The 11,592-nt window shown below is 36.7% G+C and overlaps 1 protein-coding gene across 1 annotated transcript; it reads left to right on the top strand.

Moving 5' to 3' along the window:
* The first annotated feature begins 641 nt into the window (after positions 1-641).
* On the top strand, positions 642-2,449 carry LOC149181427 (protein AGENET DOMAIN (AGD)-CONTAINING P1-like). Its single transcript, XM_089414212.1, has 3 exons — positions 642-1,073; positions 1,243-1,695; positions 2,423-2,449. The coding sequence occupies exons 1-3, from the start codon at positions 642-644 to the stop codon at positions 2,447-2,449; spliced, it is 912 nt and encodes a 303-aa protein (XP_089270338.1).
* The last annotated feature ends 9,143 nt before the right edge of the window (positions 2,450-11,592 follow it).

Raw genomic sequence — 11,592 nt, 5'->3', positions numbered from 1 at the left:
CCACTCTCGTTCAACATTAAAAGTATCTTAAGAATCATTTATACCGGTAAATTTACCCGTTATTTCTCGTTGAATCACCCTTCTCGAAAGTTGTAAAAAAACATTTTACTCGATCCCCACATCAGCCGAAACCACGGCGTGGGCGTTCCTCACACGTATGAAGGTTTGCTCATTAAAGTTAATAGTCAACCCCGATAGGTCGGCTTTTGCATGGCCGGCTGCATATAGGGGCCGCTGAAACCAAATATATAACTTGTGGTGCAACACATTTGTTCGATGCTTTGCATTTGCTCGACGCTTTGAAGTCGGAAATAACAGGACAGGAGAGGAACACAGCGGACGGTCGGATTGAGGTATCTCTGCGTCCATATCATTGTAGACATTTAGACTGTATTATTATATTTTCTGTAGAGAAGAATTCCTATGCTGCAGTGCAACTCTCCTTGAATGGGATCGTTGAGATTCTTTCATGAAGAGAATGAGATTATTTCATACAGAGATTTTAGGTGTCGGGATTGACTTGGGTGTTGTCATTGGAGCTTGATATTGATACCCATTTCTTCTGTTTTCGCTGATATTTTGTTACTCGTAGTCCTTGTTGATTGGGAAGTGGTTTTACAGGGTGGTTTTGGGCTGCAAAGATGCAATTCGAGGTTGGTTTGCAAGTAGAAGCGTGCAGCTTCCAACGAGGTTATGAAGGTGCCTGGTTTGAGGGCATCATATTGTCCTGCGAGAGGGACCACTGCAATGTAGTCTTCGAACAATACAGAAATGAAGATGGGAATGGGCCTCTGGTAGAGGAAACAGAGTACCATCTATTAAGGCCACGCCCTCCTCCGACCACCTTAAGAAATTGGGCGGTTGGCGATCTGGTGGAAGCAAAAGAAAATGACGCCTGGTGGAGAGGTATTGTGACGCAGGTTCTACCTGCCCAGCAATACCGTGTAGTATTTCCAGATACGGCTTCAGAGAATATATTCCACCAATCCAATATGCGTGTAAGGCAGGATTGGGAGAATGGAAAATGGCATCTTCCATGGGCATGGTTATCGCCAACGCCGTCGCGCTCACAAGTAAAGCTTCTTTCTTTTTCTTTATTCACTTCTGTGTTTATATTGAATTTGAAGTATGAAAATCTTAAACTCTGAAACTTGTAGTTTTAGCATTTATATTAAATATGAAGTTCGAATTGTAAGCTTAACAGTTGTTATGTTCTTTGTTGATTGGGAACTGGTTTTGCAGGGTGGTTTTGGTGCTGCAAAGAAGAAATTCAAGGCTCGCATGAAAGTAGAGACGTGCAGCTTGCAGCAAGGTTATGAAGGTGCGTGGTTTGAGGGCATGATAGTGTCCTGCGAGAGGGACCACTGCAATGTACTTTTTGAGAAATACAGGAATGAAGATGGGGATGGGCCTCTGGTGGAGAAAACAGAGTACTATCTATTAAGGCCATGCCCTCCACCTACCAACTTAAGAAATTGGGCGGTTGGCGATCTGGTGGAAGCAAATGAAAATGACGCCTGGTGGAGAGGTATTGTGACGCAGGTTCTACCTGCCCAGCAATACCATGTTGTATTTCCAGATACCAAATCAGAGAATGTATTCCACCAATCCAACATGCGTGTAAGGCAGGATTGGGACAATGGAAAATGGCATCAGCCATCGGCATGGTCATCGCCAACGCCCTCGCCCTCACAAGTAAGCGCCTCTTTCTTTATTCACTTCTGTTGTGTGTCTATAGTGAATTTTTCAGTGTAAAACTTGCAACCTTAGTTTGTTTATATTGAATTTGAACTATGAAAATTTTAGACCTTAAAAGTTGAAATTTTAGTATTTATAGTAAATATGAAGTATGAATAGCAAGCTTAACGGTTGATAAACATAATTACCAACTATCAAAAAATGTTTTTATTAAAATATGCGAGAGTTTAGGTTTAAATACTAAAATTTTAGATAGCAATTAAATTTTGTGAATAATTTTAAAGAATAATCTTAGTAAATTGCAATATTCATTGTGAGATCTACATAAATAAAAAAAAATTGGAATGGTATCCCATAATATCTTTTTTCAAATTGTAGAAAATGTAAAAGAGTAACTCTTCAAAGCAAACAGTGAAATTTGGAATTCCATGTTCATATATAGAGTTAGTGTTTTGGCTTGTTTTTTATTTCTTACTTTGAATTGTTATTCAAACTAATTGTTTGATGTTACATTAGGTTGTTTGAATGTTTGATTTTTTAATACAGTGAAAAATTAATTATGTTTTGAATATTATGTTTTTTTCCAATATTTTTTTATGATATATATTATTAAAATTTCGAAAGCATTATATTTTTGATAGTGTGTTATTTTCAATATTGTATGTCTAATAATTTAAATATTTCTATAGTGTAATAACTAATGTTACTTGATTTTCTTTTGCAGGAAACGGGGAACCATTTCACGAATTAGAAGTGAATGCATATCGCCCTGTGTGACAAGTCTTTCTGGTTATAAAAACATTAACCTCTGAAAAAAGTCTTTGTTGTCTAATCTCAGGGTTGCATTACATATTACTCATGAAGAATACTTGCTTGACTTGGAAAAGCTCAATCTTATTTCTAGATTTAAGATGTGAATGATTTGAACTTCAACGTTAGTTGTATATATAGCTTCTCTTGAGAGAGACAATTAATATTCATTAGAGATTTTAATCAAATGGAGATTTTGTGAGGACCTGACATGATTTTTATCAATACATAGCACATCTCTTTATTTTTATATAATCTTTATATTTTCAATGAGATAATCTATATCCATATATAACACATTTCAAACATTGTATGTGCAATTTGACATTTCTCAATTGATGACATTTAAAGAATTGTGTGTAAGACAAGTTTATTTATTTTTTCTTGATTTAATATCTATTAACATGATTTATAAATAAATTGAGGATGTCATTGCTCATTTGTAATTATTTACATTTCAAGAATTTAAAGATGATAGGCTTCATGTTGTGATGATTTATTATACTAATTTGATTCTTTATTTTAGTCAATCATGTAGTAAGGATAGGAAGTTTACACTAAGGATCTAACCTCAAAAACATTTTTAATTTGTATAGCAAGAAGTTGATTATTTGTTTGATATAACTTGAGTTACAAGATTCTAGAATTCCTACAAACCTGTAACACCTCTTTATCCTACCTATCATGCACTTCAAAAATCTTGTTGCCTTGTATTTAATGTAAAAAACCCAATCATTCAATGTTTACACCACCTTTCACACAACTTACTAGGCTTAGTTTGAGCTTGGCACAATCCAAATCCAATATTATGATGACATGTATTCCCTTTCCTAAGTCTCGCTCTACCATGTTTGCATATGTTTACAATGGAGAATTTTCCAAGTCTTTTTTCCAACACAAGATGTCAATGGTGGGATAGGTGGAACTCTTTCCCAATAATATTAGAAGATCTTCCTAATACTGATGAAAAAAATGGATTGAAGGGCCAATTGTTTTCATGGATTCCTACCTTAACAATTTTCACAAGTTACATGATAATAATAAACATATAAGGTGCTTGCATAGAAAGGTGGAAAAACAATAGTATAGCAATAAATGGTTTATGTTAATATATTTTATTGTCAAAATATATTTCCATTATACATATGTCTCATCATACAATTTTTACTCCTTTTTTTTTTCTTTTCAGTGTCTTAGTTTGTGTGAATTTCATGATTGCTTAATCTATTTCTTGATTCTCTTTAATTGTCTTCCATATCCTAATGTCAATTGAATATGCATGCTTTGAAGTGTTGTACATTCATGTACTTTTCATGAGACATAGTCTAATCCAAAGGAGCATCTATTACAATAACAAAAAGGGTTAAATCAATATGGTTAGTTATTATTCATAGAAGTACTTTATTAATAAAAATATCACTACAATGTTCTTTACTAGGTCAGCTAGTCAAGAACATTGCTTTGGCTACCATGTGTTCATTTTCTTTCTCAACATCCTCATCCTCATGCCAAGTCATTGAAACAAACAAATTTATAAGTACACCATATGTATATAAATATTAATATTGATAATCCATACTTTTTATTTTATAGGAATAATACCATCATGGCTAGGTTTCATACCACCACCATTGGGTTGCACTCCACCATCATTGGGGTATGTTTCACTACTAGCCTCATTAGTGTTGTTTTTCTCTAGCTTAAAACAAATAGACACAAGTAACTAATAGTTAAATCCCACTGATTTTATTTGCCATGTCATTCAAATGGGAGGATTTTGTTTTCCTCATGCTTTGTTGACATTCAACCATGGCTTCAAAGTCAAACTTGAAACTAAGCCTCAAGCTTTCTTTAGTGGTCGTAGTTTTGAAGTGAGCCCTTTTCATTGCATAAGATCACAGATTTATTTCTAGATGCAATTAAATACAAGTTGGATGGTTATAGGAACGATATTTCTTAATTATTTAGTACTTTCAATTTGTGCTTTTAGTTTCACGTTTTGACTGTATATGGATACTCAAGGAGGATGCTCACGGGAAAGACAGATAGACTACGGCTGGAAGTGAAATAGCCGCACTATAATGCGAGGTAATATAGTTTGAAAACGGAACTGTGGAGCTTGAAACAGAGCTGCGGGGTTTAAAACGAAGCCGTGGAGTTTACAGCAAAAACGAGAGCGGAATGGTGTGAAGGTAAAGGAGTGGAAGACAAGCACGGGAATGAGTTCAAATGCATGCGAAAATGGAGTGATAAGGGAATGAAATAACGGCCAGATCCCTTGGAGTCAGACGGCTTTCATACACGTTTCAGTTTTTGGCTACGGAGATCGTGGTGGAGAAGAGACGTAGTACGATAGGTCTCTTCTTACTCGTACGGCTAATTAATGAAAGTGCAGTCTCGATTTGAGTTTAAACTAAGGGTGATTATGAGACCTTTATGAGGATATGAGGTGGATGAAGGATGATCACGGCGGAGAAATGGGATGATCTTTGCTTAATCATTGCATTTAGTGACTCTGTCCACGATTAATAATTATGCACAACATGACATTCAAATGGTTGTTTGGAGAAAAATTTTGATCATACCTTTATGGGTTTACCATCTGTTGATTAAGATTGTTGATCCATGATTGCCTTTTGATCCTTCAGGTGCCTTCCATCCTTGTTGCCCTCTGACTGTGATTTTTTTTTTGAAAACAGAGTACTGCTGCTGTGAAGACAGAGTGTGCTGGCTGCGGAATCTGGTGTGAGCTGCGGAAACTGGTGCGAGCTGCGGAAACAGTTCTCAGCTGCAGAAACTGAAACAACACCCTTTTGTCTATACAAAAAGTAGTTAGAGAAGACTTACTAAATGAAATAGTCCTGAGAGGGACTTTTATTGATGAAATGGAGTGAGATGAATGAAATGAAATGAAAATGAAGTGGAATGAAAATGAAATGGAATGGAGATGAAGTGGAATGAAATGGCGAATGAGATGGAAAGAGAGAGAGATTTTTTTATTTGGAAAATATAAAGTGTCAGGTGCCCCTGATTTTCACCTTATATTTTCTGCATAAGACCGCCAATCCAAGATTGGTTTTCAGGCTTATACAAGAGACCTTTTTTTTTTCTTTTTTTTCTTTTTTTTTTTTAACTGAAAGAAACAAAGACTAGGCTGATGGAGGAGAAGAATTCTTCTCCACTAGCCTCATTGCAGAATCTTCTTGGAACATTTTAACAAATTCCTCCTTTGAGAGTGGCTTGTGGTAGACTTTCAATCAGTGGCCATTCACAATGAGAGGAGTCTAAAGCTCATCAATGGTCTTTACTCAAACTGCTGCATTGTTAAAGACTTCATCAATCTCATATGGTCCAAGCCAATGAGTTTGAAATTTTCCTTTGAAGTCCTTAAACTTGGAATCAAACAATAGTGCCCAATCTCCCTTCTGAAACTTTCTTTCTTTGATGTGTCGATCATGCCACTTAGTTCTTTGGTGATGAACTAGATCATTCCTTAAAATTGCATCTTGTCTTATTTCATCTAGCTCATTTAGCTGGTCCATTCTGTGCTTTTGGTCTTCTGATAGGTTCATCCCCAATTGAACTGCCATCTTGAAGGTCTTGACTTGGAACTCAATGGGGAGCAGGACTTCTTTCCCATAAACAAGTTCATAGGGAGAATGTCATGTTGTGTTCCTCCATGTAGTTCTATAGGCCCATAAGGCTTCAGGAAGCCTTTCTGCCCAATCTCTTCTGTGGAGATGAACAGTCTTGGTGATGATGCTTTCAAGAACTTTATTTGTAGATTCCACTTGACCATTTTCTTGCGGATGGTATGGAGTAGATGTTCTGTGCTTGATTTTGTATTCCTCCATCAGCTTCTCCATCAATTTAGATGTAAATTGACTTCCCTGATCTGTCACAATTTCTCTTGGGACACCAAAACGAGTAAAAATATCCTCAAAAAGAAATTGAACAACTGAATTTTCAGTGGCAGAAGGCAATGCCTTGGCTTCTACCCACTTAGTAACATAATCAGTGCAAACCAATATATACTTCTTTTGCTTAGATGGTGGATTAATAGGTCCAACGAAATCTAGAGCCCATTTCTCAAAGGGTTCGATACATACCTGTGGCTGTAGTGGCATTTCATTTGAAGGAGTTGGTCTCCCAACTCTTTGGTAGTTGTCACACCTTCTAACATATTGCTTTTCATATTTGAAGAGAGAAGGCCAATAATATCCTAAAGAAAGGATTTTATAGGCCGTCCTCTTGTCAGCAAAGTGTCTGTCGCACGGTTCATCATGACATGCCTTAAGGATGTCAGGCATTTCATCTTCCCGAACACATCTTCTGATCATACAATCTGGCCCTGTTTTGAACAATTCATTAGAAATCCATGAATAATGTGAACTCTCCTGAATGATTTTCCTTTTCTCATTAGGAAATAAGTGTGGAGGAAGCTTCCCTGTAACTAAATAATTAGCAATATCTGCATACCAAGGGGTTTTAGTAGTTACTGCAAACAAGTATTCATCTGGAAACTTATCCTCTACAGGAGAATCTTCGTTAGCGTTTTGGATTCTAGACAAGAAATCAGCTGCTGTGTTTTGTTTCCCTGGTCTATCTAACACAGTAATATTGAATTCTTGTAAAAGTAAAAGCCATCTTGTAACTCTGCCATTAGTAACAGGTTTTTTCATAAGATATCTAATTGCAGAATGATCAGTATGGACAAAAGTTTCATAGCCGGTTATATAATGTCTAAACTTGTTGATTGCATGAACAACGGCTAAGAATTCTTTTTCAGTCACAGTATAATTTAACTCAGTGGGAGTCAAATTTTTACTAGTGTAATAAATGGCATAAGGAACTAAATCCTTTTGACCCAACACAGCTCCTAGAGCTGTATCTGAAGCATCTGTAGAAATGTGGAAAGGGAGTTTCCAATTTGGCCCTCTCAAAATGGGTGCTTCAGATATTCTAGTTTTTAAAGTTTCAAATGCAGATTGACAGTCGGGATCCCACTTGAATTCACAATCTTTGGTAAGTAATTTGAAGAGTGGAGATGCTATCTTGGTGAAGTTTTCAATAAATCTTCTATAATACCCAGTAAACCCAAGAAAACTTCTAACATCTTTCTGACAATTTGGAATAGGTAACTTGGAGATGACTTCGACTTTTGATCTATCAACTTTGATTCCATCTCCTGAAATATGATGTCCTAAAACAATCCCTTCAGTAAACATCATAAAACATTTTTCATGACTTAATGAAAGATTTGTTTCTTTACATCTAATAAGGACTTTTTCCAAATTTTCTAATGCTTCTTCAAATGTGTTACCATAAACTGTAAAATCATCCATGTAGACCTCTACACAATCATGAATTAGATCGGAAAAGATTCCTAATACTGCCCTTTGAAATGTTGCGGGTGCATTACATAATCCAAAAGGAAGTACTCGGTAAGCAAAAGTTCCCCATGGACAAGTAAATGTGGTTTTGTCCTGATCTTCAGGTGCTACCTGAATTTGATTGTAACCACTAAAACCATCCAAAAATGAGAAATACTTTTTTCCTGCTAAAGTATCTAATGCTTGATCAATAAAGGGCAAAGGAAAGTGATCCTTCAAGGTTGCTTTGTTCAATTCTCTGTAATCAATGCAAACCCTCCATTTACCATTCTTTTTAGGTACTATAACCAAAGGGGAAACCCACTGGCTATCTGAAATAGGGTAAATGAAGTTTACATTAAGTAACTTTTGGAGCTCTTCTTTCACTATCTCCCTAAGATTTGGATTCATCCTTCTTTGAGGTTGTCTGATTGGTCTACTGTTTTCCTCAATGTAGATGTGATGAATGCAAGTCTTAGGATCAATACCTTTCATATCGGTATACTCCCATGCAAATGCAGTAGAATGTCTTTGCAAGACTTTGGTTAGCTCTTCCCGTTGTGATTTTTCCAAGTTTCTATTGATGTTTAGTGTTTTTCCTGGAAAGATCTCAATGGCAGAACTTCCAAACTCTTCCATGGAGAAAAGAGACATTTGTCTAGATGAAAGACACTCTATGTCAGAATCCAACTGAAATTGTGTGGATTCATATTCTGAAGATGGTTCAAAATTTTCTAATGTATTCAGAATTTGACTATCTTCACTAATCTCAGAAATGGTAAAGACAGGTTGTATAGTATCTTCATCATCAACCCACTCATTATCTCCTATTTCTATGATTGCTTTTGCTGGAGGATACAGATTGAACTTCTTTGTCGAATTACCATCAGAAATGTACATGTCCCCAGACCTACAACTTATGAAAGCATCAGCTGTGGCTAGCCAAGGTCTTCCTAAAATAAGAGGATGTCCTCCTAGATTACTCTTGGGAGTTAAAATCATAAAATCCACTGGATATTCCCAAGAATCTAAGGAGACAGGAATGTCTTCTAATACACCATCTGGTTTAATAATGGATCGATCTGCAAGTTGCAACAAGGTGGGTGTAAAAAGAAGATTAGGAAGTTTTAGCTGTTCCATAGTCTGTCTACTCATAATGTTAATAGCAGCCCCTAAATCAATCAAAGTATTTGGTATTTCTACCCCATTGATATGTGTTTTGACAATTGGACTACCGGGGTCTACATATTTCTGCATAGTAATCTTTCCCATCATGATGTCTGCAATTTTTCCTACCAGGTGGATCCTTCTGGTATCTCTTGGTTTCCTTCCTGGTCTTTTAAGGCTCAACTCCTTTATTGTTTTTGCTAGGATAGGAATTTCCTTAATGGCTTGTAACAAGGGAATCTTGATACAGACATTTTTCAATTCATCTAGAAAATTATAGTCAGGCAACCAAATTTGTTTTTCCACTCCTTTATCAATTTGTAATCTTTCAGGAAAAGGAGGTGTGGATAGAGATGTAGGTTGCTCAACTATGGGAGTTGTGGGGGTTGATTCTTTTTCTTTTTCTTTTTGAGTGTTTGGGTTTTGAAGAGATGATTCAGAACCCTTATTGGCTTTAAGAGACTCTTCCTCAGAAATGCTTGGCTGTTGAACATTTATAGAAGGTTGATCTAGGATTCTACCTGATCTGAGTTGTACTTCATTGAGAGGAACAATCATATAGGTAGGGAATGGTTGACCTTCCATCATGTAAGCATTTTGAGGGTTTTTATTATTGGGGTTTGGCAATGGCTGAGAAGGAAGTTGATTTGACTTAAGCAAGAGTTGAGAACTTTGATTCTGTTGAGAAGGTTGTTGTTGTTGTTGTTGAGGAAATGGCAATGATAGTTGTGGACTTTGATTTGGAAGTTGTGGAACTTGCTGGTTTTGAAAAGATGGAGGATATTGATAGAATTGAGCAAATCTCCCATAAGGATTTTGCATACCTTGTATCCATGATTGAAAAGGATTTTGAGGTTGGGACCAAGGTTGTTTCCAAGGATTCCAATTTTGTTGGGGTTGAAAATTCATAGAGTTGTTAAAACCTTGATTTTTTTGCCCTTGCCAAGGTCTCCTTGCAACAAAACAGAGAGATTCGAGTGTATTTGGATCTTCTTGAAAGACAGCTTTGAGCCCAGGAATTGAAGGACAATCCTTGGTATCATGGCTCTCTGAGAAAATTACACATGTTTCTACAACTTTTGCATCCAAGGGACATTCCCTTAGAGCATGTTTCTTCCTACATTTCGGGCAAAAGATGGCCAAAGCCTCAGCTTCTGCTTTCTGTTTATTGTGAATCTTAAGGGTGTCTAATTGTTCACTAAGACTCCCTAAGATGTCAGTTTTAAATTCATCAAGCATACTGCCAATTTCAGCCCTACTTACCGATCTAGTTGCAGATTTGTTTGCTCTGAGGAGAGAAGGATCTCTAGGCCCTTTTTGAGTTTTAGATTTCCCCCTTGAGAGATGGACACATAGTTCTGCTATTTCATTGAGTGAAAGTTGAGATATATCTCCCTTCCCCATCATGTTCAAAATGTCTATCCATTCATCTCTAATGGCTTTTAACAAAAGGGCTTTCAAGGTCTCCTCATCTAAGTTGTTCATTTTTGCTCTTTTCAAATTGTATTGAAATCTTTCAAGCAAATCCTCTAAGTTTTCATCTTCTCTTTGTACCATTTTAAATACCTCATCCTTGTGATTGGTGGGCATACAATAGTCCAGGTACCTATCCAAAAATGTTTGTTTCATATCATTCCAAGACCTAATGGATTGAGTGAGTAATCCCATGAACCATTTCAAAGCTTGTCCTTTCAATGTTGAAGGAAACAATTTGAGTTTTTGAGAGTCATCCAGATAATCATAAGTTCGACATACGACTTCAAACTCAAATAGAAATGTTTCAGGGTCCTCATTCCTTAACCCATGGAAGTTTGGGAGGACAGATGGTGATATGTTTTTCATAGTGGCTCGGGAGTCCTCATCGACGATAGGGAACCCAAATGAGTTATCTCCATCCCTATTTCCCCCAATGTTACCTCTACCTCCTCCATTGTTTCCTCCTCCTCCTCCTCTACCTCTACCTCTACCACCTCCTTCCTCTGTCATAGTGGTTTCCCTAGAGACTTCAAAGTCTTCTGGTTCTTCTACAAAGGGTGAATGAGAAGGAATTTCCCCCTCTTCTTCAGATGATTCTACTTCTTCAATTACAATTGGTCTTTCTGTAGAAGAAAGGAAAGGATCTCTTTCCGATTCAAATTCAATAGAAGGTGTGGGAGAGTCAATTCTTGCCTCTTGAATTCCAGGAATCCTAGGGCTAGGAGTGTCAGTTGGAGATGAGGGAGGTGTCTCTTGTCTATTCCTTGAAGTAGATGGACTTGTAAAAATTGAACTCTTGGCTCTAGCTAAAAACCTTCCCCTAGAATCTCTAGCTCTATGCATGTCATTTTTTTTATTTTTTCTTCAAGTCAGGCTAATAATTCTCTTTCTGATCTTCCAGGTCACTCTAGGTGCAAGAAGAGAGCATACTCAAGAAACTATTAAACCAATAACTTTCCCTTTTCTGATCCTCCAGATCACTCTAGGTGCAAGAGGAGAGCATACTTTGAGAGGTTATCAATTTCCCTTTCTTGAAATTTTCTTGTTTTTTTTTTTTTTTAAGAATTGG

This window comes from Pinus tabuliformis, chromosome 3_2 (assembly GCF_031772625.1).
Source record: "Pinus tabuliformis cultivar Carrire ecotype Pingquan chromosome 3_2, CPIR1, whole genome shotgun sequence".
NCBI classification, from domain to species: domain Eukaryota; kingdom Viridiplantae; phylum Streptophyta; class Pinopsida; order Pinales; family Pinaceae; genus Pinus; species Pinus tabuliformis.
The sequence above is the reverse complement of the archived record's forward strand: the minus strand, read 5'-3'. Positions and strand labels throughout refer to the sequence as shown.

Coding starts and splice junctions, on each gene's coding strand:
- LOC149181427 (XM_089414212.1), top strand. CDS start 642: ATGCAATTCGAGGTTGGTTTGCAAGTAGAAGCGTGCAGCTTCCAACGA. Junction 1,074..1,242: donor CAACGCCGTCGCGCTCACAA/GTAAAGCTTCTT, acceptor CTGGTTTTGCAG/GGTGGTTTTGGTGCTGCAAA. Junction 1,696..2,422: donor CAACGCCCTCGCCCTCACAA/GTAAGCGCCTCT, acceptor TTTCTTTTGCAG/GAAACGGGGAACCATTTCAC.